General features: G+C 52.2%; 2 protein-coding genes across 4 annotated transcripts in view; one reads left to right on the top strand and one right to left on the bottom strand.

Annotated features, from left to right (window-relative positions):
- Positions 1 to 3,028: 3,028 nt before the first annotated feature.
- On the top strand, positions 3,029 to 18,254 carry MEIOC (meiosis specific with coiled-coil domain). 3 transcript variants are annotated; one of them, XM_029963368.1, is made up of 7 exons: positions 3,029 to 3,067; positions 7,192 to 7,349; positions 7,474 to 7,578; positions 8,968 to 10,792; positions 12,630 to 12,764; positions 14,740 to 14,920; positions 16,695 to 18,254. In XM_029963368.1, exons 1-7 carry the CDS (start codon positions 3,062 to 3,064, stop codon positions 16,985 to 16,987), a joined length of 2,703 nt encoding a protein of 900 aa, XP_029819228.1. In that variant the 5' UTR covers positions 3,029 to 3,061; the 3' UTR covers positions 16,988 to 18,254. The 3 variants fall into 3 exon arrangements, with proteins under 3 accessions (XP_029819228.1, XP_025752376.1, XP_025752377.1); XM_025896591.2 differs by lacking the exon at positions 3,029 to 3,067 and adding an exon at positions 4,683 to 4,810; XM_025896592.1 differs by lacking the exons at positions 3,029 to 3,067; positions 16,695 to 18,254 and adding exons at positions 4,683 to 4,810; positions 15,266 to 16,158.
- Positions 18,255 to 19,809: 1,555 nt separating this feature from the next.
- Positions 19,810 to 26,017, bottom strand: part of CCDC43 (coiled-coil domain containing 43) — an 11,893-nt gene continuing 5,685 nt past the window's right edge. Inside the window, exons 2-5 of the mRNA XM_029963264.1 lie at positions 24,985 to 25,155; positions 23,020 to 23,158; positions 22,351 to 22,409; positions 19,810 to 21,239 (exon numbers count right to left, since the gene is read on the bottom strand). Coding sequence (XP_029819124.1) covers positions 21,052 to 21,239; positions 22,351 to 22,409; positions 23,020 to 23,158; positions 24,985 to 25,155 — 557 coding nt within the window. The 3' untranslated portion in view covers positions 19,810 to 21,051. The remainder of the gene's footprint in view (positions 21,240 to 22,350; positions 22,410 to 23,019; positions 23,159 to 24,984; positions 25,156 to 26,017) is intronic.

The raw sequence follows: 26,017 nt of genomic DNA on the forward strand, positions 1-26,017 counted from the left end.
TGCTGCCTAGAACAGGTACCAGAGTCAGCTGTGATCCGGAGGGGAATGCCAAGTCCATGGAGAACTGGCACTGGGGGCACTTTAACACAGAGGGACAGGTGCCTCAGGCCATGGATGTACCTCAGTGCAGAGCACAGGCCTCGGGGATAAAGAAGTGGGGTCGGTGCCTAATCTGCTGTGGGCTGAGCCAAGCAGTGCAAGGATTGTTTTCTCTGTGTGCTGACACCACATTTTCCTCTGCAGCTGGAAAGGTGTCCAGCCAGGAGGTCATCCCTGGCAGAGGCTCTGTTCTCAGCTGTATGGCCTTGAAGGAGTCTCATTCAGTAAGAAATGCAGGAAATGCAGCATAGGAATTTGAAGGGAAATAGCTGAGGGGGACAGTGAGGCAGTGGCTGTGCTTCTCCACGTTTCACCATTTCAAAAGGGGGAGAAAATCAAAGTAAAGCTCCCCAAACCAACCACAAAGGTCACACTGGCTCCTCTGCAGACCTGGGATGAAGGGGACTCCAGCTCAACCCTCCCTGCTCCTGAGCCAGCCCCAAAGCCCAGCCCCAAATCCCTGCCCCACAGCCCTGCCCCAGAGCCAGCCCTTCCCCAGGGCAGGGAGCGAGGGATAGAACTGTGGTCTGGCACACACCATGGAACCAAGACATTCCCTGCTGACCCCCCATCTCCTGGAGTGAGTCCCCTGCTTCCAGCAGACACATCTGTGTCTGGAGTCCCTGGGTGGGTTTAGGAAGGGGCTGGGCAGACCTGGACCCTCAGGCTCACCCCACTGCTCTCCCCACAACCACGTGGGCTGGCAGCACACACTGAGGATGTGAGAGATGGATCACAGCACACAAGACCACAATTCATAAAATAACATCTGGCCCTATGGGCACGTACTGCCTTCAGCAGCCCAGGCAGGGGTGGCAGCAAAAGTGCTGTCCTCAGAGTCCATAAAAACAGTTTGAGGGGTGCAAACCAAAATAGCTTGAGAAGTGAAAACAAGTAGGGTTTGGCTTCAGGGCTTTTGGGTTTTCCTCAGTCCTTTTCAGTGAGAAAAGAGATGTTCATGCACTTGGCAGAGCATCTAAACCAGCAGCCATGAGGAGAAGAATAAAGAAACACGAGTTGTGATGCAGTGACCCCTCTGCTTGTCCTGGCTCCCCCTGCCAGCAGCTTCCCTGGGGCTTCTCTTCCAGCCCTGGGGCTGCCCAGAGGGGTCTCATCCCACAGACCCCACTGCAGGCACATGGGGATGGCTCTGTTACTGGTGATGGGTGATGGAGAGTTCCTCTTGCTCCCATGGGAGATGTGCAGGACTGAAGAGACCTGGAGACAGCCTGGACCTGGGCAGGGCTGTTAAGGAAACATCCCTGTCCCACCATCCAGGAGCACTCTGGAAGTCACTCCTGCACCACCTGAGCTGGGACCAAAGCCCCTTCACAGCTACACCCCCCACACTCAAGGTCAACCAGGTTTCCTCACCAGCTCCACCCCAGGTTTCCCAGAGCAGAGTCCCAGACATCCAGATCCTTAAAATAATTTTATCATGGTGTGAAAACTAAATAATAAAATCACAGCTCGAGCTGGTGCCTCCAAGGAGGGACCCCGAAGAAAACCTCCAGAGGGGGGCTGGGGGTGACAGGGGTTGGGGGTGACAGGTGGGGGGGTGAAGGTCAGGGGAGTGAGGGGGTCTGGGTGGTGACAAAATCCAGAGGGGTGACAGGGTCAGAGGAGAGGCAGGGTCTGGAGGGGGGACAAGATCTGGGGATCTAGGGGCATGGGGGGGTGACAAAATCCAGGGGGGTGACAGGGTCTGGAGGAGTGATGTCTGGAGGAGTGACAAAATCTGCAGGGGTGACAGGGTCTGGGGGGGTGACAGGATCTCAGGGAGTGACAGGGCCTGGGGCAGTGATGGGGTCTATAGCGGTGACAGGGTCCTGGGGGTGACAGGGTCTGGGGAGTGACAAAATCCAAAGAGACGACAGGGTCTGGCAGGGTGACAAAATCTAGGGGAGTGACAGGGTTTTGGGGGAGTAATGGGGTTCTGGTAAGTGACAAAGTCCGGAGGAGTGACAGGGGTTTGGGGGAGTGACATGGCCTAGGGGGAGGGTGACAGGGTCTGGGGGAGTGATAAAGTCTGGAGTGGTGCCAGTGTTTTGGGGGGTGTCAGTGTTTTGGGGAGTGTCAGGGTTTTGGGGGCTGCCGAGGTTTTTGGGGGTGCTGGCAGGTGTTTTTGGGGTGACTGACAGTTTTTTGGGGTGCCTTCCAGTGGTTTTGGGGTGCCTTGGCCAAGTGGTTTTTGGGGGTGCTGGCAGATGGTTTTGGGGTGGTGACTGGCAGTTTTGGGGTGCTGGCCGTGTTTTGGGGTGCTGGGCAGTGGTTTTGGGGGTGCTCGGCAGTGTTTTGGGTGGCTGGCAGTTTTGGGGTGGCTGGCAGTGGTTTTGGGGGTGCTTTGGGCCAGTTTGTTTTTTTTTTTTTTTTTGGGGGTTGGCTTTTGGCCAAGTGGGGGTTTTTTTCGGGGGTGCTGGCAGTGTGTTTGGGGGTGTGGTAGTGTTTTGGGGGTGCACTGGCTAGTGGTTTTGTGGGGTGGCTGGCAGTGTTTGGGGGTGCTGGCAGTGTTTGGGGTGCTGGCAAGTTTTTGGGGGTGCTGGCAAGTGTTTTGGGGTGCATCCCACGCGGCCCCTCAGCCCGCTTCCTCTCCGTCTCCGGCGGCCCGCCTCCTCAGGGCTCGCTTTCCCGCTCGCTGTTTCCGGGGTGAACCCTGCCGCGGCTCTCATTGGCGGGCACCGGGCGAGCCAGCCGTATCCCATCTGGCTGCGCGCCGGCGCGCGGCCGAAACGCGGCCGCGCGCCTCTTCTCTCGGCGAGGGCAGATCCGCGTGGAGATCGAGCGGCGGTCACGTGTTCGCCGGGATGCGCGCCGGCGGCCGCGAGGCCGCCGATTGGGTGGGGCCAAGGGGCGGCGGCAATGGGGGCGCGGGCGGGGAGGGGCGGCCGTTAGGCCTGCGCGAGGGCAACTCGCGCGAAGTCCGCCTCAGGGGGCCCCGCGCAGGGGCGCGCGTCGGAGAGCCATGGAGGTGAGGGAATGGGACAGGGAGACAGGGATGGAGACAGGGAACGGAAAGGGACGGGACGGGACGGGCCCTGCGGCTCCGCCCGTCACACACCCGCCGGAGCTGTCCCGGCTCCGCCCCCGCTGAGGGGACCCCGAAGCCCGGCCAGGATCGTGCCCGCCCCTCATCAGTGTCTGAGCCACGCCGCCCCCTCCGGGGTCGAGGCCCCGGCGCCCTGCCAGGCGTGTGAGACAGAGCTCAAGCCTGTGGGAAACCCCCCTCTCCGAGTGTTCTGAAAAACACCCATGTGGGGAAAATGGGGAGAAGTTTGGATTTGGGGGTGTCCCAGGGACCTGTAGACGAGGTGGTGGTGGGTGAAAGGTTGGATGTGATGGTCTCAGGGGTCTTTTCCAGCCTGGTTGAGTTTCTGATTCTGAGGGTCCTCCCGTGTTCTGTGGGGTCACAAAACATGAGTGATGGGTGTGGCTGTGAACAAGGGTCCCTGAGGGGAAAACAAGGCTGGATGAGCCCAGGCCGTGGGCTGAGCCCAACACTGGCTCTGTGTGTTCGTGGGTTTGGAAAACGTGCCTCAAAAACACAGAAAACTACATAGTTGACTGTGGTGTGAATGAAGATCATGCTGTAGGTCACAGAGGTTTGGTGCATCCTCAGGGACCTGTAGAAGAAGGTGGTTTTAGAGCGCAGAGCTTACTCGGAACACTTCAGAACCCTAACCCTGTGAAACCTTGACTTTTTCTGAATTTAATAATCATTCCAAATGAGCTGCTGTGGTAATGTGATGCCAATAACGTCACTTTTGTATTTGTTAGCTAGAGGGGTTCTTAGCCAGCCAGTGCAAGTTTCTGTAGTGTACCTCACCCTCTGGAGAAGGGAAGGAGACCCCTCAGTTTTTGTTTGTTCCCATTCCTTGCTCCTGCTGGCCCATGGTTTCTGGCTCTTGCAGGGGGTGATGGGCAGGGGGGTCTCTCAGGTGGGAGTTGTTTCTCCCATAGTTCCAGAAGGGAGCAGATTTCCACCACAGCTCCCAGTGTGTGTATTATAGCAAAGTTTTAGCTCATGGCATGTGGAAATGCACCCCCTGCCTGCAAGCGACGTAAACAATGTGATGGGAGCAGGGATGGAAGGACCAGAGGTGCCCAGGAATGTGTGGAAGGCTGAAGGATGACTCTGCTGCCATTGGTCAAAGGGTTCCCTGCCCATGGCAAAGGGTTGGACTGGATGAGCTTTAAGGTCCCTTCCAACCCAAACCATTCCATGACTCCATGAGCATTCTCCTGCTCCTGTGGCTGATGTTCCTTTGTGGTGGCTCTGATGTTGGGAAGCTCAGCTTGTGCAAACAGGGAGAGTGCAGGTTTCCTCTTGATCTCTGAACACCTTTTGAATTTCTTGTGCTTTGGTGGGTTCAGCTCTTCTTTAGGGGTAAACATGGAAGTGTTTCACATCAATACATAGAGCTGATTCCTCGAAAACTCCGATGGAACAGAATCCACCGGTAAATAAAAGTGTCAAAGCAATTAACACTGGTGTGAAATCCCCAGCTCTCAGCTCTGTGTACAGTTTGTATGGATGATGATGTCCCAGTGCATGCTGATGTCCCTGTGCCCTTTCCTGTCCCTGCAGCCCAGCGTGGCGTTCCGAGGTGGCAGCCGCTGCTGGGGCAGCGCGGAAGCCGGCGGGAGGCCCACGGACGTGTTCGGCGCCGGAATGCCGGGCTCAGGCTCACTCTATGGCTGCTACAAATCACAGGTCCAGTTGGCTCTGAGTTCTTCTTTGGGTCTCTGTGAGAGTTTGGGTTGCTTGTAAACAAAATAGGCAGAATGTGTTTCTAAAGCAGTTGCTTGTTCTGGTGAACGTAAATCACCGCGTTTGATTTAAGGGTGATAAACATCCATGGCTGTAACGTTCACCAGAGGGGACAGTGGCTTTTCTGGTGCAGTCAGAGGTGGAGCAATAAGGTTTGTAGATTAGTATTTCACTGTGTTCTTTGTTTTTCTGTTGGCATAAACAGTTGTAGACAAAGTGAGGAGCAAAGTTTTAGGAAAACTGGGAAGTCCATAAGAAGAACCTTAGCTATTTCCACAGATATTTCTGTGGCACATGACCGGTGTAGAGTTCAAGTGTTCTTAGTCTGACCAGTAGAAAGTGCCAGGGCAGTTAAAGAAATCAGATCTCTCTTGGAATTTTTGCCTTTAATAGCCATAAACTTACACTGAGGTAGAAGACTCAAATGAAAATTCATTCCCACCACCTTCAAGACCAGACCTGGTACTTAGTCCATCCAGGATTTTGTGGTTTCGCCCAGCAATTGGGCACCTTTTTGTGCCTACAGACAGGGGAACCCAGATGTGTGGCAGAGGTGTGTGTCTGTGGTTAGGCAGAAAGCCTCACTGGGATGAAACCTGGCTTTGTGGGAGGCTTCCTGTTGCTGCCAGACTACTCTGCTCCACGAGGGAGCATATCATGTGTCTTTAACATTCAACCCTGCAAAAGCACCATTAGTTAATTTTTTCACTTACTGAGAGCTAAGAAGGCCGATTGTGCTTAAACCAAACAGGCAAATACTCTTTTTCACCTAATTGGGAACCTTTCCTCAAGAAAAGAATTGGCTGTAAGTTTTCTTCAGTAGCTTAAATAACCTGTCATGATGGGGAGAAAGGAGATTTCTCCTGACCCCTGTCAGGGATCATCTGTTAGAAACAGGAGCAGATGTTTTAGGCTGACAGTGTTGACAATTTTAGGAACTCTCTAAATGCGGAAGATGAGTCAGGTTGAGAAAGGAGACATTGTTCATTCTGCACAGGGTGCAAGGTGGAATTTTTCCAAAAATGAAGCACACTGAGGAGTAAAAAGTGAGAGAATTTATACACTAAGGTTTACATAAACCCGCCTACCTAACCCAGAGCTCCTGCCTACCTACTGCAGAGTCCCTGAGCCTGCACAGCCTTAGGCAACACTTCATAGAATCAACGGGGTTGGAAAAGACCTCCGAGATCAAGTCCAACCCTTGATCCAACCCCGCCTGGATCCAGTGGTTCCCAGACCGTGGCACTAAGTGCCACATCCAGTCTCATCTTAAAAGCCTCCAGGGATGGTGAATCTACCCCCTCTCTGGCCAGCCCATTCCAATGGCTGATTGCTCTCTGTAAAAAATTTCTTCCTAATATCCAACCTAAACCTCCCCTGGCACAGCTTAAGACTGAGCCCTCTTGTCCTACTGCTGCTTCCTGGGAGAGGAGACCAACCCCCCCCTGGCTCCCCCCTCCTGTCAGGGAGTTGTAGAGAGTGAGGAGGTCTCCCTTGAGCCTTCTCCTCTCCAGGCTGAGCCCCCCCAGCTCCCTCAGCCTCTCCTCACAGCACTTGTGCTCCAGTCCCTTCCCCAGCCTTGTTACTCTCCTCTGGACCTGCTCCAGCCCCTCCATGTCCTTACCTGAACTGAGGGCCAGAAACTGGACACAGCACCTCAGGGGGCCTCACAAGCGCTGAATCCAGGGCAGGAATCACTTCCCTGCTCCTGCTGCCACACTGTTCCTGAGCCAGGCCAGGATCCACTGGCCTTCTTGTCCCCCTGGGCACACTCTGGCTCCTGTTCAGCTCCCTGTCCATCCCCACTCCCAGCTCCCTCTCTGCCTGGCTGCTCTCCTGGGGGTCTCTGGAGGTGGTCTGGGGAGTTGCCCCCTCCTCAGTTTCAAGCCAGCTCAGCTCAGGACACACGGAAGCCAAGGCTGAGTGCCAGAGGTGTGAGCTGCAGCTCCAGGGCCACATCTTCTCAAACCATTGCCAAGCAGGACAGAAATACAAAGCTTTCCATAAGCATTAAAGCAACAGCTGTTTAACACACCTGAGAACATGTGTTTGTATTCAAAAGAGGGGTTAAAGGTGAGAATGATGCCATCAGCTTCCATCTGCCACAGAGAGCAAAGGGAGGGACAGAGAATTCTGCTTAAAGATTCAGAGAATCCTACTTAAAGATACGGGTAATTCTGCTTAATTTTTGTGTTCCCAGTGTATGGATCTTGGTTCTCATGTGCTGGTTCCTCCAAGAACCTGGTTATATCTGCATAGAACGGCAAAATGACAGCTTGATGTGTTTAATACTAAATCAGTGCTTTTATTTACATTAAATGCAGAATGAAGAAAATGTGGAGTTACCTCAGACCTACAGCTCTTCCCTTTCAACATCAGAGTACTCTGCACCCATGGACCCTTCCCTCTTGTACCCCCCCTGGTCTACATGTGCAGATGACAGCAAGCAGCCCTCCGCTCCTCAGCTTAACCTGAAGCCCAGGTAGTCATCCTCGGCAGGGAGTGTGTGTGGGTGGAGTAGATGGATTAGATTTGTTTGTTTCATTTAACTTAGGAAATCCTTTGAATGAAGGAATTGTTTTAATTAATACCCACTTGGTTTTCAGGATTCAGCCCGAAAGGAACGATTATGGCAGTGAAACAGATTTATATGGACTCGTGTCAAACATCCTGGAAGAACAAGACAAACCACAGCCGTGCTTTGCTGAGGGGTGAGTGTGGTGCAGGTGCTGCTGCTGAGGTGTTCTCTGACAGGAACTCCCCTCCCTGATATCACTGTGCTCATTAATTGGCTTCACATCTGCTGCTGCCCAGACCTCGTGCTTCCCCTTCCTTCCCCTTCCTTCCAACATTTCGCTTGGGATCCTTGCAGTCTTTTCTCCAGGCACTCAGATTGCTTGGCAGCTTCTGGCTCTCTGGTATTTACAGAACTTGTTAATTGGCATTTTCAAAATAAGGCCTTAACGAGTGTTGTGGACATGCTGTATTCAAATAAATCCCTTGGATGTATGCCTTGGCCTCTTGTCTTTTAAATCAAGACTGAATTCAGGCTTGAGGTTTCTGTCTTAATTAATGTCAATTCACAGAAAGAATACACAAATCAGACTCCTTCACACTGTCCTGAAATGGCAGGGGAGAATTCCATGCAAAATGAATGTTTCTTGCAGTTTGTGCTACCTAAGCAATATTTGCGTATCTAAATGTCAGGTTTATTTTGCCTATATTCCTGCACCAGGAGGGACAATTAGATAGTCATAACCACATGACACAGAAGGATGCAGGATCCCCAAGATATTTTCAGAGTTCCCTGTCTTTTCCACGTCTAAGAGGCAAGAGAGGGAACCCAACTCTCAGGTTACCAATGCAGGCACTGCTTTTTCTTTCTGTCTTCCCAAACAATTCCAGGGATTTCTATATGTGTGCTGAGTTATGTGGCTGGAATGAGGGAAAACTTCACAGAGTCAATCTTGGTCATGAGATAACTCAGTAATTCCTTTGCTTTGGTCAGGCAGGGCTGGAATTCTGTTTTCAGTACTCCCAGATTTGGCCTGCAGTGACTTCCAGGCACAATTTCCCTTTTACTTAGTCTGTTTACAGTTTTCCTTGTCAGTGAGGGATAGATTGTCCTGGTTAATTCCTGGTGATTGGTGGAAGGAAGGGAAGTGTGCTGAGATGCTGCCCCTGGCTCTACCTGCAGGAAGCAGTGCAGGCCAGTGTAAGGCACAAGTGAGGTGAGAGAGAGAAGCTTTTTCTGGAGTGCTGGGACATGGCTTGGGAAGGCTGAGGGCAGGAGGATTTCGGTGGGGATGGACAGTAACTCTCCTGACAGCACTGATGGACCCTGATTTGGTCTGTACACATCTCTTGCAGCTTAAAGGTGTGGCCATAGCTCCTGAGCTGTGGGGGTGGGTTTTCACAAGGCAGAATCAGTTTTCTCAGCTGGGTGAGGGAAACTGGAGAGGACAGGAATGGGTGAAAGTTGAAGTCAGACATCTTGGAACGATTAGGGAGGAACTGGGTTCTTAAACCTCCTTTTGTGTTTGGGAATGAAGAGCAGCCCCACGGGGTGGACTCTAACTGTGCATTTCTTGTTTCCCAAGGAGTTGCCCTCCCACCCTGAAGTCGGTATGGCCAGTGAATGCGAGCAGAATGGACCACCACGACCTGCTGGCAGAAAGCAGGCGTGCTGCAGCTGTCCCACAGCAGGGCTTCTACAGCAGTGAGTCTGTCCCTGCTGCTGACAAGCAGTTCCTGGCCAGTGCCAGCCTGGTGTCCCAGCAGAAAGCAGACGACTGTTACCGCGGCTTTGCCGGCGTGGAGCTGGAAGAGCAGAGCCTGTACCCTCCCAGGGGTGAGCGTGCCAACATGCAGAGTAACGAGGGTGTGAAGACTACTCCTGTGTATCAGAACTACCCCTACCTGAAAAACACCTTTTTACCCCAGGCTGGGTACTCAGAAGCAATCAAAGACTCAGGAGCTGATGCTTATTCTTACGGAAGGGAGAAGATGTGTCCCAAGGGAGCAGACGCACAGGTGCACCCAAAGCGGGCAGAAACATTCCTTCCACAGTGTCACAGATACAGTGAAAGCACAGATTATAGCAGATACACTGAATATTCTCATGCTGGTAAGGCAAAGCCCAACAAGAGCACCAGTTGTAGCCTCCAAGAAAATAGAAAGGTGGTAAATGGAACCCCCGAGGCACCATCTCTGGATGCAGAGCCCTATGCTAAATTATTTCAAGTTAAATCAGGAACTCAGAAAAAATTTGAAGATACAATTTCAGATCAGCATGACTTTACATTTCCCAAGTCTGTAGGACTTGTATCAGAAAAACAGTTTGCAAACGAACCTTCCTTCAGCACTGATTTTGGGCAAAAAATTGAATACGGACTAAAGTCTTTTGCAGCTTGTCCAGGGAATAATGGTATGGAAAAGCAGCAGTTTTCCAAGGCCGATCTTCAGAATCCTGAATTCTATAAATCACTCTCACTGTTGCCCAATGCAGCAGTGCCTTCAGCAGGCTCTAGTGCGAGGCCAGCGTGGATGAACATCCAAACCAAACCCGCTGCTTCCAGCCCCTTCCAGAATCCAAGTCCTTTGTTGAAAGTGAATAATCAGTCACCTGCATTTCCAAAAAGCTCCAGTCATTCTAATGATGTTTTTCAGTTGCCATCTTCAAATTTGCCTTTAAATTGTAATTTACTTCACAAGTACTGTCAAGACAACCCATTTCTCTCCGGCCTCGACTTGGGTTACAGTGCTGCGGAACGAGCTCGGGCGGCTGCGTGTGTGGAAGCCCTGGTTAGGGGTGGAGAAGAGAACCTCATCGAGTACCTCAGTGAGAAGAAGCTGAAGCAGCCAAATGGATTCTGTGACAGTTACTTGGCTCAGCAGTTTGGGATCATTGACAATCTGAACAAACAGCGTTTCCAGCTGAAGCCGCAGAGCGAGCACTGTGACCTGGAAGGACAGAACCAGGCAGATGGGGTGTTGCAAGACATGTACCAAGAGCTCTTGGAGTCTCAGGGGCAGCTCCATCTCAGGGCAGGGAGCGGGGACAGCAATGCCATCAATCCTGGCAGCAGCCTGCAGGCTCCAGGCATTCCCAGCTGCGTGGTGGGAGACTTGAGGCGGAACCGGCAGCTGGGTTCTGGCACGTTCCCTGTGAGGTCCGCTCACCTCCTGGGCCGTTCCGTGGTGCCTCTGGTGGAGCCTCACACCTTGTTCTCCCAAGATGACCTCAAACGCCTCTACCCCTGTTTCACAGACAAGATGTACAGTGACAGTGCTCTCTCTGGTTTCGTGTCAGCATTTGGATTTCAGAAGCAAGTGAAGAACCGCAGTGGCCCTGCCAGCGAGCTGCACGTGAGGCTGGAGGAGTGCTATGAGCAGTGGAGAGCTTTGGAGAAGGAAAGGAAGAAGGTAAAAAATCCCAAACTAAATTAACATCACAGATTTGATGTAGATGTCATCCTGCTTAGTGCAGTCGCAGGTGGTTGTGCTGTTGGGAGTTGAAATGTTTAACGGGACTTCAAAGTTACAAGTTTGCTTCCCTGTATGTTTGGGACTGAAAAGGGAGGGTGTGGAGGTTTGTAGCCTGCTTGGAGTGTAACTAACATTGTATGGAACGTTGCACTTAAAGCAGGAATTCAGGGGCTTTTCCAGTCTCAGGGTTGGGGCTGGGGAAGGCGTGTCCGTGAGTAACAAAGATATGTTACACCTTATTTATTAATACAGTAAATACAGTTTGTTTCCATTCGATTTCTTAGGTGCTACAATGAGTTCTCACCTTCTGTTTCCCTGAAGGTTTAAACCTAAGGTGTATGTGAAGGGGCTCTTTTTTTCCCCCAGAAACAGAAGCTGAAGAAAGAGTCATTCAGTTGAAACCCTTGAACTAAAAGGCTCAGGTAGTGCTGTGTGAAGCCCTGCTAAAAGCAATTGCCCTTTTTGGTCAGCAGCAATAGGAAAACTTGTCCTCATTTCACCAGTTGGATGGGATTTGAATTTCAGTACATGGGACTGTCTGTGGGTTACCTGGCAATAGTGGGGCCTTTGGGAGCTCTCCTGTGCCAGCCCCCCAAAGAAACCTAATTTCAAGGGGATGTAACACAGGGGGGTTTTGCTGAAGTGTTTCCTGAGAAAAGCCAATGGTTGCTTTGAATAGAGGTGCTGGGGGAGAGTGAGCCCAGCTTGAGGAGGGGAGATGATGTCTGGGGTGCATGGAAAAGTGCAGGGGAGGAGCAGTTGGCATGTGCATGGCCAGGGGATGGTGGGGAAGATTTGGCTGCAGTTTTGGCATAGAACCACCAGATGGTTTGGGTTGGAAAGGACCTTAAAGCCCATCCAGTGCCACCCCCTGCTGTGGGCAGGGACACCTTCCACCAGCCCAGGTTGCTCCAAGCCCCCTCCAACCTGGCCTTGGACACTTCCAGGGATGGGGCAGCCACAGCTTCTCTGGGCAACCTGTGCCAGGGCCTGACCACTCTCACAGGGAATATTTTTTCTAATATCCAGTCTAAACCTACTCTCTCTGTGTGAAGCCATTGCCCCTTGTCTTGGCACTCCATGCTCTTGTAAATAGTGAACCACTATGAAACCACCCAAGAAATGCAATTTTAAAGCAGATTTAGCTAATTAGATGTTGTGATGGATGTTTCAGAGTGACATAACAAGGGAGTCAAAGAGACTGACATTTGAAGCCTTGCAATCAGGTTTCAGAGTAATTTTCTGATGGTTTGGGTTGGAAGAGACCTTAAAGGCCATCCAGTTCCACCACCCTGCCCTGGTCAGGGACACCTTCCACTAGACCAGGGTGCTCAGAAAAAAAAATCTTTCTGTAGTTTAAGTAATCTTTACAAAATTAGGTAAATTGCTGACTGAGACAGTTTTAATTTATGTGTGAAATCCACATCTGTTTGGTCATTTTTTTCCCTGTAATTCTGACTTGCCTCCATTTTATTTCCAGGCAAAACCAGTACAGGCTGTAGTCAGAGTGAGCAGACATAGCACTGCTGGAACACGGTGTGTTGGCATGATTGCTTTAGTTGCACTGCTTTGAGTAAAGCAGTTGTTCACTTAAAGCAGGTGATTGTCTCACCAAAGGGTTAAATCCCAAATGCCTGAATCCTCATTATCTCCTTTAAAAAAATCCAAAACCCTGAGGGGAAGAAATGGAATATCTGATATTTTTTCTTGTTTCTGTAATAAAGCACACGCTGCACGTACATTCTGAGGGAGTTGTTCTTTTGTTCTCCTGCAGACTGAATCAGCTCTTGCTAAGAATTTCCAAGGGAAAAAGGTTTCCAGTACTAACAACATTCCAATTCCAAGACTGACATCAAATCCATCAAGAGTCGATCGCTTAATTGTGGATCAGCTACGGGAACAAGCCAGAGTGAGTTGTAGGACTAAAAAAAAAATCTATTGAACTTATCCTGCAGAACTTAGAGTACAGTGTGAGATAGGCAAGATGATCAGAGCAGCTTTTCCCAAAATAGCTTTGTTCTGTGCAGGGAATAACATTTCAGCAGATCCTGCTGGAGTTTCTGCAGCTCCAGGATCCCTGTGCTGTTACCAGGGAGCCTCGGAGGGCTGAGGCTCAGGGTTACATCCCCACGTGCCCAGAGGATGTGGGTTCTGGTGCAAGAGCTGCACGTGGTGCCAGCACCCAGCCCTGGAGCCTGTGCCTGCACAGCTCTCAGATGTGCTGCATTCTCAGAGCTCAGCAGGGAGGTGTTCACTGTGGATTTGTAGGCACTGGGTTGGAGGAGGTATTTGTGGGGAAAAGCAAGTTTAATTAATGTTTGAAAGACTTTGATATATATTTGCTTGAGATTCTGTTATTTTTTTAATGCAGAATGGTTATTTGATGCAATTTCAGCCTGAATTTCTGTTGTTAGTTTGCTGCTTAATCCAGAGAGCCATAACCTGTAGGGCAAGTGTGACTGGGGTCTGCTGAGCTGCAGTGGCTCTGTGCAGCCCTGGGGAGGCAGCAGCTGGCAGGGTTCTGCAGGGAATGAGCACAAACCCTGAGCTGCCAGCAGGGTGCTGAGGGGCTGCTGTGCCCCTCCTGAGGCCCAGAGCCAGAGCCAGGGTGCTGGTGCTGCAGGAGGAGAAGCAGAGACAAGAGCTGTCCCTGCCAGGGGCTGTGGGCTGAAAGGGTTCTGGGAAATGCTGGATTTGGAGGCAGCAGGGGTGAGCAGCAGGATATCCTACTGGCCTCACACAGGTGGAATAATCCCTGGGGCTGTGTCTGCTCACAGTCAGGGTGTTCACCCAGCAGGGAGAGCACAGGCAATGACCTTTAAAACTCCATCCCAAAAGAACAGGGTTGGGAAGGTTCCATGTTTAGAAGACTTGCCTGTCCTTGCCCTGGTACCTTAAACCTGCCTCTAAAACAGGACTCCCTCCTCTGCAGCCATTTGAGAAACCAAACTTCAGGGTATAGAATCTCAAATTCTTGTTAGCAACTGTTGGCAACTGAGAAGTAGTTTTAAGGATGCTCAAAAGCACAGTGGGGCTGTTGAACCTGGGTTCTAACATCAGACAGCTCAGTGATGGTCAGAGAGGAACAAAAGTTGGAGTGGAAGCTGAGTTGGCTCAATCTGGGATTAACTCTTCGTGGTGTGGAGCATCCAGTTAAATTCTCTTGGAGATCACACCCTTTACTTTGGTTACTTTAGGCAATCAAGTGTAGCCATGGCCCAAGGAACATTACCACTTGGGGATTTTTAGTCTTACCTCTTTCTGCAAAGCACTGACCAGGTTCTCAGTGCTCTGGGAACGTGGCTGAGCAGTCACTCACCATGGGGAAACCCAGTGATGTGACTGGTGTAGGATAAACAAGACAGCAAAGATGCAGATTTTCAGTGGAGCAAAGAAACCTGAATGTTTGTGCTCAGCTCCTTTAGTGCTGAGAGTTCATCCCAAAAGCCAGCCCACACGTGTGGTTCCACAGCAGCCTTCCCTTTCCCAGTCCAGCTGCCCTGCACAGCACAAGGGGATCACCCAGGAATTGCAGCAGTGCTGCAGGAAGGGAGGACCCCAGTGCTCTGGATTCAGGGAAATGCATGTTGTCATGGAACCACCTCCTGTTCCAGGGATGTCTCAAAGCTGCACAGATCTGTTATTAACCAGTGGGCTGGGGGTCCTCGTGTGGGAGTATTGTAGCCTTGCTGTTGTGCTGCAGCTTCAGGTTTGGAGATGAACAAATCCCGGGTAAGAACTTAAAATTGCTTCAACTATAACTTTATGAACTGTTTCAAAGGAAAATAATGGTTATCATTAACCTCGTCCTCTAATTAGCGAGTTCTCTGGTAAGTGTAGGTGAGCAGGGTGTGACCTCCTGTAACGTGTGCACTGTTGGGCAGGTTGTGACCTTACTGGGGAAGATGGAGCGTCTTCGCAGTTCCCCCCTCCATGCCAACATCTCCACTGCTCTGGACAAACACCTGGAGTCCATCCATGTGGTGCAGGCCCGGAGAAAGGATGAGATTGTGAACCCTTCCAACCGGCAGCGGCACGGCCCGCCCCGCTGCCAGGATGAGAGAGGTGAGCTGGGCTGGGGAGCGTTTGGAGGGTACCTGGGAAGTTGTGCACATGGTGCAAGGCTGCAAAAAATAAGGGAGGGGGATTGTATTCAAGTTTTAGTTTATTTTTCAGTGTTGGAGCTTTGCCAAAGGCAGACTGGGTGGGGTTTGGATGAGGATTTGAGGGGACACTGAAACTGGGGTTTAGAGATAAATGGGTTAAATCACTTTAGAGTGTGTTTATTCAATTAATGAACTAGCAAGGAGTAGAAATTAGTGGGGTTTTTTGGTAACACACTCAGGGTTTGGAGATGATATTAAGCTATTGCCTCTTTTTTCTCCCTGTCCCTCATATTCCTGTTCCCAGCAACTCTTCAGCTCTGCCTTTGTGTAGAACTTCCCTAGTATTTCCATGCTGAATCTGCCCAAAGAGACAGAGATGGCCTTGGGTTACAGATGGATTTCCTCTTCAAGCTTGTTCTGTCATAGACTGGCATAAATATAAATCATATTTTGGACGGATACACAAAAATACATTGGTCAGAATGTTTTCATTCTTAATGGTATCCAAAATAAGCCAAATACTCAGCTTAATCTCTCACTAGTGCACAGGCAGAGTGGTAGGTTCCCTTGTCCTGTAGGTGGGAGTCAGGATAAATTCCTGCTCCCTGACCTCCTGCCTTGTGTCAAAAGCTGTCTGACATTTCTGAGTCCTCTGATCTCTTCTGCCTTCCTTTCCACATCTGAACTACAGGGATTATTTTACTTCTTTGGAGTGTCCCACCATGCAGTTCTGTCATTCCCAAGTTTACCTCAAAAGATAAATCACAGCAGGTTTTTTTTTCAGCTGTTCACCGTCATTCTTGTTTCTGTTTACCTTGACTGAAGATTATGGGACTTGTTAAGGTGAAGGGTGGTTTTTTTGGGTGTTGAAGCCCTTGAAAATAATTGGCTCTGGCTTTACCTGGCACTACCACATCTGTGAGCTCTTTGGAACAGGATAGTATGGGAAAGAGTTGGAGTGGAGAGGAGAGGGAGCCTGGGGCAGCAGTTGGAGAGGATTTTTCAAACAGTAAATTATTGAATGCAGTAACTGTATTTGCTGTGTGTCTGGGAAAGCCTTGAGGGAAGGGCCTGAAGCTGCACAGCTCCTCTCTTTGGCAGAGCTTTCTTGTTAATGGTTTTGGTTTGTTTGGGAGCAGGTCTTCCCTGGCCCAGCCCTGTTCCTACAGCACCTTTCTCTTCCATCTATCATGGAATTACAGGATGGTTTGGGTGGGAAGGGATCTTAAATCCCATCCCATTCCACCCCCTGCCATGGGCAGGGACACCTTCCACTTGACCAGGTTGCTCCAAGCCCCCTCCAATCTGGCCTTGGACACTTGCAGGGCTGGGGCAGCCACAGCTTCTCTGGGCAACCTGGGCCAGAATAACAGGACCACTGCCCACGTGGCCCTTTACAGCACTGGGGTACCACACCCATTTACAGAACGTGACCTGTCTGCTTCACCCAGTGCTCCAAACAAGCTGCTCCTTCCCCTGTCACACAGATTTCTTGGCAGGGCAGGTGGAGGACCCGCCTGTGCCCCTGAGTGTGTGTGCACAGAGCACCCCAGCCCTGGTGTGCAGGGCAGCGGGAGGGGCTGCAGCACCCTCAGCACTCAAACCACAGAAATTCAGGTGCAGCTCTTACACACTTGTACAGAGCCAGGCAAGGTCAGAGCTCCGAGGGCCCGAGGTGTGGGCTGAGGGAGCCCCAGCAGGGTGGCAGCACTAAAGGGCCCTTTCCCCCGCAGTGGTGCTGGCTCTGGCCGTGGCACTCCGAGCGCTGTGCCAGGCCACGCGCAAGGTCCGGACCGTGCTGTGGTGCGCCCTCCAGATGACCCTGCCCAAACCCTCCGCTGGAAAACGGGCCCGGGACAGAGTCCCCCAGGAGCTGGCACCGACTGAGGAGAAGCGACTGGAAAGCGCCGCGGGCGCGGCCCCGGCCCCGCGGGGGCTGAGGGAGGTGGGCACAGAGGGAGCCCCCGCGCCCTGCACAGACCTGCTGCGCGGGGGGTACGAGAGAGGGGACGCCAGCGCCTCCTAATCTCTGATTCCTTTTGGTTGCTTCAAAGTTTCAACTGCTAATGTTCGTATTTAAAACTGTATCTTGACGAGAAGTGAGTGCCTTAAGGGCTCTCAGGTTAAGCTGTTAACAGGCAGGGTCAGATTGTTGTAAAGCCAAACTGGTGAATGTTAACTTAAAAAAATAATCACACTAATTCATTAACAGCCAAGATATTATTTATCTCCTGCGGGTGAACCCTGGTGTCCAACTCTCCCGATAACTTTTTAGTTTTGCTTTTGGAAATAAGTTTTTAAATAATGGTTCTTAGAGACTGTGGCGTGATGGGGTGTGAGATTGGTGTCAGATCACATTGTAATGTATTACAGTTTCCTTATCGAACTAAAACCTGGAAACAGGAGGAAAAAAGGCTAAGAATACCCAATATTCATGTCAAATTAGATATTTAAAATACAAATATTTATAAACTTGAGATTTTAGAATCTATGTTTGGGAAAGGAGATATGCACCAGGTTCCACTAAATTACCAATTATTGCTGTGTGAAACCATGAATGTAGTGAATGTGTTCGGATATTTGGGCATGCTCTTGGGAACAAAGGAACCTCTGTTTTAAAGTATTTAAGCTTAATCAAACTACGACAGGCACACAGGATTGTCCTGCAGAGCTGTGCAGCAGCTGCAATAATGAGCGTTGTTTTTAATGAATTTAAATTTGGAAGAGGTAGCGCAAAGTTCTGAAACTTGGGTTTTCTTGAAGTTAGTCTTTCACTAGTTTGGTTTGAAATTTGATTGTCGGCTTTTAGACTTCTTTGTTCCCCTCTGCCTTTGGGCAGCTCCCAGCACCAGTGTTTCCTGCAGCTCAGTCTGTAGGAACAGGAGTGGCTGATTCACCGTGTGCTCGAGGAGGAGGAGGATCCACCCTTGGGACATCGTGGGGTAAAGTCACTGAGCTGTCTGTGCCTGGACAGCCTGGTACTGCCAGGGCTCTGTTCTTCCTGTGCTGGGAATGCTGGTGGGCAGAAGGGGTGATGGCACCATATAAATTGCCACTGGATGATGTGACAGAAGCGACTGCGGAAGGCTCAGCAGAAGGTGGGTGAGCGTGTGATCACTGCAATGACCAGAAGCGCTGCCGGGGTGAGTGTTTTGGGGCAGAACAAGCACAACTTCATAGCAGTCACTGCACTGGGGTTTGTTCAGTTTAACCCAGGCTGTGTTGATGTTAAAGCAAAACTGACTGTACTGGCTGGAGTCGTCTGTAGGAAATAAATTCACTTTTGCTGAAGAGCTTTTGTTCTGTCAGTGTGTTCCCAGGCCGGGTTCCTCAAGCCTGAGCTGCTACTGGAGGTGAAACCTTCAGTCTTTTATGGAAGTGTGTTTAGGGGGATAAAGCAAAGGGGATGCTGAAATCATGGAGAGAGCCGTACCCATACCGATGGAAACACAAAGGGAGCCAGAGTGGGAATTTCCTTTCTCTGCAAGTGTCTCATTGTCTCCCAGCTTTGCATTGCCAGGGAAAGCTGATGCAGCAATTCCAGCATCTGCACTGGGATTCTTAGGAGTGAGTCCAGAATATTCCTGCTCTATAAATAACTCCCATGTGTTGGTGCCAGCCATGCACTGCTGACTGTCCTGGATGGGCACCAGTGGAGCAGCAGCGCTCTGAGCTCCAGAGGCTGAGTCGGTGCCTGCCCGGGAGCCCAAACTGCTGGTGTGGGAAGGGGGGGCCACTCTGGGGGGCAGAGGGGACAACAGCCCAGGGGGGCAGGGAGGGGCAGTCCTGCAGCCTCACGTGCTGGGAAGCATCAGCTCCCTTGGGGTTCCCAACACCACCGGCTGCTGCCACGGTGCTGCTCCTGGCTGCAGTGCCCCAGGACAGGGCTAGAAGCTGAAGGGCTGGACCTCCCCTTGCTCCTGATCCCTGTCCCTGACAGGGCCTTTCCTAACAGCAGAGCGAGGCCTTGGCCAGCCGGACACACCAGCCCAGCCCAGCCCAGCCCGTGCCCAGCTGAGGGTGCAGGGACAGCGGTACCTGCAGAGGGAACTGCTGGGCTGTGGGAGCCTGTTCCCACCGTGTGTGTGACTGTGCCCTTCTTGCATCCATGCAGACCCGATGGAATGTGCACACATGTATCCTGTTCCTGGACAGAGGGGTCTCAGTGCTCCTCTCATGGGGAGGTGGACTCTGCTCCTCCTCACAACCAAAGGTCTCAAGAGGCCGTGAGAGGCTCAGCTGTGCAGTGTCCCTGCAGGTGGGCAGCTCCAGCCCTGGGCTGGTGTTTTCCTTGGAAGCCGAGGGCTGGGCAGGTCAGTGCCAGGTGGCAGAGCTCTGGGTGCCCAGCTCCAGAACGTCTGCTGGCAAGGGCAGGCAGCTGCTGCTGCCAGGGCAAGTGAGCTGCCAGCGGGAGTGAGATCGCCCGGGCCACCAACAGCGGCTGAGCCCGCGGGCGGCCAGAGCCTCGGCCCAGGGCTTGTGCTCCGCGTTCCAGGGCACAGGAGAAGGTGAGAGCTGACCCACGGGGCCGGGGCTGAGTGACAACCCCTCCCTCAACAGCTGCCTGAGCCACCCAAAACACGGGGACCCAGCCAGGATCCAGCGCAGGGCACCAGGCCAGGCTGGGAGCTGAGCCCTGGGGAGAGGCACAGCTGGGACAGTGCCTGGCAAGGGCAGAAGGGGCACCACAGCCCTGGGAAACAAGGCGTGAATGGAGCAGGACCTGCAGCACGGCAGCAACGGGCGAGCCCTGTGAAATGCTGCTGCTGGGCAAGGGGCCAGCGGGGACAGAGGGCACTGCACCACGGGCACCACAGCACGAACTGCCACGGCACTGAGGCAGAGGAACCACGTCTTGGCCAACCAGATTTATTGTTCAAGTCCAAAGACAAAGCAGTTGCAGAGTCACACGCACAGCAGGGGGTGAGGAGAGGCCTGGCCCTGCAGTCAGAGCGGTGCCAAAAGCAGGTGCTGGGTCAGGCACCCTGGGAGCTCAGGAGCACAGGAGTTCAGGAGCTCAGGAGTTTACAACCATGGGAGCTCAGCAGCTGTGGAGCACAGGACACAGGGCACGTCGCAGCCAACGGGCAGCAGAGCAGGATGTGGCACAGGGCCAAGGCACAGGGCCCCGAAAGTGCTGCAGCTCCTCCTTCCCCTCCATTCACAGGATTAGTGTTTTCCTTCCCAAGGTGGGTGACACCGTTGCAAGAAAGGCTGGAACAGCAGGGACAAGCCCTTTGGGGCAGGAAAAGCATTCGGACCCTGGTTCCTGATGGGAGCTGTGCCCAGGGAGAGCAACGGGCTGGTGACTCCAGTGCATCCCCAGCTCACCCTGCTCGGTGCTCAGACAGCCTCAGAGCTTCACCCTGGCAACAGCTGTGGAAATAAGAGTCTGTGTTCTCCCCCTCAGAACATCAGGGAGCTGGGGAGCACCATTTTCCAGCTACTGGAGTCTTAAAATCCTGTAAGGAGCGTGGTTTGCTGCTGTGGAGGCCGATGCTCCGGCCCACGGGGCATTTCCCTCACCCACAGCCCACGGGTGGGGCAGTCGTGTCGCTGCAGCTCATCTCTAGTTCACACACTTCACTGCTGTGCTGCAGACCAGCACTGCCCACACTGAGCCCAGCTCTGATCCTGCTCCAGCCTGAGCAGGGCTGTAGCGTTGTTCTTGGCAGCACAAACACAGGGATTTGCAAAGACGTTTTTCAAGGCTTGTGTAAATAAATCCACATCTGCCCCGGAGCAGCGTGTCCTGACCTGAACAAACTCCTCCACCGTGCTCTGCTCTGGGGTGGTCAGAAGTAAAAATGGATCAATTGAACACCATGGACATAATCACCCTTCTTTGGTACAGACACTGGCCACGAGCACCAACGGGGACACTGACACCACTAGCACGGGGCACACGGCTCCAGGAACTGCTCAGAGTTTCTTTTCTGCTATGTAACAACCCCAAAAAAAGCCAAACAAAAAGGAAACACTTCCCAAGAACCACTCCCAGCCACGTGCCCACAATTCCTGCTGCTTTTTAAACACACACCGTATTCAGAATTATTTTTATCCCTTGAGAGTCCAGCTGGGAATCACCAGCTACCGCTTCCGCTCGCCCTTCTGTGTCCGCTTCTTCTCCTTCTCCTTCCGCTCCTGCTTGGCCAGCTTGTCCTTCTCCCTCTGCAGTTTATCCTGCTCTTTTTTCCTCTGGAACTCATCCCGCAGCAGCTCCCGCTCCAGCTTCCTGGCGTTCAGCACATCCTCCACGTTGGTGTTCCGGAACAGCGCTGGGGGAGTTAAGGGCCGACAACGCTCCTTCTACCTCCCCCTTCACCTGCCAACTCCCACTTCTGCTTCCTCACCAGGCAGGTAGGGAATTGGGGAATGAGGAATGGAGAAAGGAAAAGGGACCTGTTTTCCAGATAGAAAAGCCAGGTAGAATAATCGCAGGCTCCGTGAGAAGGAAGGGTCTGGAGCAGCTAAGGGAGCTGGGGTTGGATATTGGGAAAATTCCTTCATGGAAGGGGCTGTCCAGCCCTGGCACAGCTGCCCAGGGCAGTGGTGGAGTCCTCATCCCTGAAGGGATTTAAAAGCTGTCTGAATGTGGCCTTGGGGACGTGGGTCAGTGTGGCCTTGGCAGTGCTGGGGGATGGTTGGGCTGGATGGTCTCAGAGGGTTTTTCCAACTTTAATGATTCTACAATTTTTTCCTAGAAAAATGAAGGTGTCTCCAGGCTCTTAAGGCTGAATGTGTAAAAAAATGTGTCAAACCTCTACAAACCTGAGAGGAAGAAAACACGCAGGGTAGAGCCTCGAGTGGATTCACTGCAGCTGTGAGACATGTTCTAACACACACATACATACATGTGTGTACAGGCGTGTATGTGCAGACAGATCCATATCTGTCCCTAACGTACCGACAAGAATAATTTATGTTTCATATTTAATTATGTGATAAAACCTGCTTCCATCTTAGACTTGCCAGCTGGGAGCTCCAGGACTGTCCCAAATCACCATCCTGAGATGGACACAGGACCCCTGGTCCTGCCCACCTGGAGCTGCGCCGTGGCCTGAGGAGCCTCATTCCTGGTGTGATTTCCCTCTCTGGACAACAGTTAACGTTAATCTGAGCTTCTGGGAGAATTGTCCTTGTTCTGTGAAGCTGCAGGGAGGTGGAAGAGGGAAGGAAGGAATAGGGGAGAGGAAGGAGAACCGTCTGACAGGGCAGTGTCACTGTCACTGCAAGGTCGGGCTACACGGAGAGGAAAACCAATCCCCAAGCTGGAAAGGTGGCCCTAAAGAAACAGGGAGATGAGCACAGGGAAGGAAGGATGGGAAGCTCCCCATGGGGGCTGCCTGCCTGCCAAACAGCCCAAGTCACCAGGAGTTCAAAGGATACATTTTTCAGATCCAATGTTTACTGCTGTCCCAGTCGGTCCATCCTGTTCGTCCCCACCGGTGAGAGAATTAAGGAAACAGGCACATGAACCTGTGCCTCTCCACAGTCACACCACTCCAAACACCTCAAATAACAACTTATCAAGGCAGGAGGGAGCAGCTGAACTCACACAGACCAGGAAGGCACAACTCCCACGCTCAGCTCCTGCTGCTCCAGGGCTGGGTACAATTCCTTCCCATTCACTCTGCTGTACAGGGAAGAGTTCCCTCTTCAGCACCACCACGAGTTACCTCCAAACCCTCTCACTCCACACACTCTGTAAAGGATTTTTTCAGGAGATTTCTCCTCAGAAAGCAAGAGATAAACTCAGCACCATCTCACAGAGGGACAGGGGGTCTCCTGCCACCTCTGGGCTGGGCAAACCTTCACAGCCACATGTTGGTGGGAGAAACATCCTCCAAGGAGCATCTGCTCCCAGCACTCCACAAACTGGGAGCTTTCATGCTTTGTCTATAGATGTTATTTTACCACAGAGAAGGAAGACTGGCAAGTTTCCCCAGCTCTCCCCACCAGACCCTGCAAAGCCAGGAAGGTGTTGCTGCTGCAGGAGGTTTAGAGCAGACATTGTCCCCCAAAGCCCCGAGTCTCAGCCGGCACAGGGAAGGATATTCCTCCTCATCGGTCACGTTGGCGTACTGGGCCAGGAGAGCAGCCTTCCTCTGCTTCTCCTCCTGGGAGGAGACCTCCTTGGGCTTCACCACGATCCTGGCCTGCTTCTCCATCATACTGGCAATGGCCTGGACCTCATCTGGCAGGAGAGGAGTGACAGTGTCAGCCCGTGCTGCAGACACGGCCCTGAGCCCTGGGGCCATCGCTGCCTCCTCCCTCTGCAGCCCCAGCGTGTCCTGTGGGACAAACAAACCACCCAGAGGGAGAGCTCTCACCCAAAAACACCCCCTCCTCTCACAAGCTTGTCCCACAGTCAAAGCTGGCTGCTTTGGGGAATTCCAGCTGGGATCTGTGAGAGCTGGAGCTGCTGGGGAGCCGCAATGGGACTTGTCTGGGCCAGTGAGGGGGTGACACAGTGACATGACAACAGCTTCTCCCTGTGAGGGGAATTCCCTGTGCTGTGCCCAGCCACCAGCACCCACTGGTATTCCTGGAGCAGACACTGTTTTTCCTGGAGCGAGGGAAGTTTCACAGTGAAACTGGAATCACTCAAGCTCTGCCTAATGAAAATCCATTTGACTCCAAATCACATTCTCTTCCACTTCAAAGCAGCTTAATAAGTTTATTTAAGTACATATTTAAAACCCTACCAATGAGAAAATTCTGGAAACCCAAAGTGAGGGATCAGTGCTGTGCTCTCCCTCTGCTCCCAACCAGGAGAGACCAACAGCTGATTTACCTTTAACACTGAAATTCTGCTGCCCATTTCCTAAAATGACCTCCAAGTTTTGACACCAAATCATTTTTTAGTCTGTCAATCACTTATGCTCAGGATTCTGCTGTTCTGAGTAGAACACAGACTTCAGTGGTGATTTATCCTTTCATGGAACCCCAGTGAAATAATTAAACCCTCGAATTCCATGAACTCAGACACACTTTGCTGCCCTTCTGTGACAAGAAAAATCCCTGCGGGTGAGCACTGGCAGGAGCAGGAGGAGCCCAGCAGCAGCTCCAGCGATCCCAGTCACTTGTCCCCAGCAGGAATTTATTTTATTTGATGCGTGGAAAGGCAAGGTCAGGCCAAGAATTTTTGGGGAAAGCCACTGAGCTGCTGTGTGGTGGAGCTGCCGTGTCCAGGGGGTGAGGGAGAGGGGAATGCTGGGCTTGGTCACTGCCAGAGCCACTCCCGGGTGACATTGGGCACTGACAACGTGCTGTTTGCAACCAGGAGTGACAGCAAAATGCAAAGCAAACAAAAAGCAGGATTTAGCCCAAAGGGATGTTCCCTTGTCCTGGGCTCAGGTCAGGTCCCTGCTGCTGGAATGTCACTCACTGATCCCAGTGTGCTTGAACCAGCAAATCCTTCCAGCACAGGGCTCCTGCTCAGGGACCAGGGATGGGCTCAGGGGACACAGGAACAGTGGGACTGTACCCACAGGTGGGGAAGGAGCAGTGATGGTTCATCAGCAGCCTCACAGAGCTTCCTCCAACAAGCACTTATGGAAAAAAGGGAGTTTTAAGGGAAGATGTTGGAAGAGGAAACAGGGGTGTTTTCCTGGGGTCAGCAGCAGGGACAACCCAGCTGCTTTCCAGTCTGGCATAAACTGGAGCAGACAGGTATTTTATGCCATAATTGCTGCATCTCCCCCCAGAGTGCAGCTGCAGTGTCAGTGCTGAGCAAAGACAGCCCTGGGTGTGCTGGGAAAGATTCCTGAAAAAAATCCCAGAATGGTTCAGGTTGGACCTTAATGACCATGGCATTCCAACCCCCACCGGGAAAAAAAAGAAAAAATAAACAAAAAAGAGCTTTTCCCCTGCAGGGAGATGAACCCAAAGAGCAGCAGGGACTGCTGTTCCAAAGTGGAACTGCTCCTTCCCATTCTGTACCTCAGGATGGAGCAGTAACTGAGCAGTGATGGAATGAGGGGCAGGTCAGCACCCCAAGGCACCCTGAGAGCACAGTACCTTCTTTTTCCTCTTTGGCATCAACAACCTGAGAGTCAGACCACTTCTCCACGACCTCCCTGCACACATCGTTCAAGAGATCTTCTTCCTGGTGAGGGAAACGAGATTCCTCAGTCTTGGAGTCAGACAGAGAAGTACCAGCTGCAAAGAATTTGAAGCCCCAGCAGTGAGCTCAGGACACAGCTTTTCACCCCAAATCTGCTCATTAAACACACCCACAGGACTCTGGTTACCCTGGGGTGAGACAATCACACCAGGACCGGTCCCTCTGCACACCAACAGCTCCAACACACGCGGGGTTCACGACGGGGCTGTGCTGGTGCCATGGGCACGAGGAGGCACTTGGGGATCTCTGCTCCCAAAATCTACTGCCCAGAGTCCTCTTTCTTCCTGAGCAAGGCCACAGAGAAGCGACTCAATGTCAGCTCCATGCCCACAGAAGGGAATAAATGACTCTGGATCAGTTGTGGGTCAGGGCCAGGATGGAGCTGACACCGCTGTGGTGGCACCGACAGACCATCCCGTCAGCAGCAGGGACAGTGTGGTCCCCCTGGCCTGCCTGGAGCACCAGACACGACCCAGAGGTGGCAGCAGGGGCACCCACACTGTTCTTCATTACTGAGCATCCACAGATGGCTTTTCCCCTCTTCTTTCCTCTGTTATTCCAGAGGCACCAGGTGTCTTGGAGACAGCTGGACAGGGGGGAAGCTTCCAGCAGCTTCTCACAGAAATCACCCCTGTGCCCCTGCTGCCAAACCCTGGCCAGGCAAAGCCTTCCCCCTGCCCGTGCCAAAAGCTCCGAGAGGCCAAAAGCCTGATGAACTCTGCCTAGAAAAGAATTTCTTCTGCTCAGAGCAGGTGGGTTTTTAGGTCTGGGAGAACCCACCGACCCCACTCCCACCGGGAGTGACACCGGGATCCTCCCAGGAACACGCACTGGATGAGCAACAAGGATGATGTGCAGGGAAACAGGAAACACCTCAGGGGCAGTCAGGGGGACCCTCCCAGCCCTGGCACACAGCAAGGCGCAGGA

Source organism: Manacus vitellinus, unplaced genomic scaffold, assembly GCF_001715985.3.
Source record: "Manacus vitellinus isolate BGI_N305 unplaced genomic scaffold, ASM171598v3 scaffold_100_pilon, whole genome shotgun sequence".
NCBI classification, from domain to species: Eukaryota; Metazoa; Chordata; class Aves; order Passeriformes; family Pipridae; genus Manacus; species Manacus vitellinus.

Bases quoted from the DNA above. Each gene is read 5' to 3' on its own strand.
- MEIOC (XM_025896591.2), top strand. From the start codon at position 4,769: ATGCCGGGCTCAGGCTCACTCTATGGCTGCTACAAATCACAG. The intron at 7,579-8,967 runs GTGAGTGTGGTG...TTGTTTCCCAAG, and splicing joins CAGCCGTGCTTTGCTGAGGG to GAGTTGCCCTCCCACCCTGA. The intron at 12,765-14,739 runs GTGAGTTGTAGG...ACTGTTGGGCAG, and splicing joins AGCTACGGGAACAAGCCAGA to GTTGTGACCTTACTGGGGAA.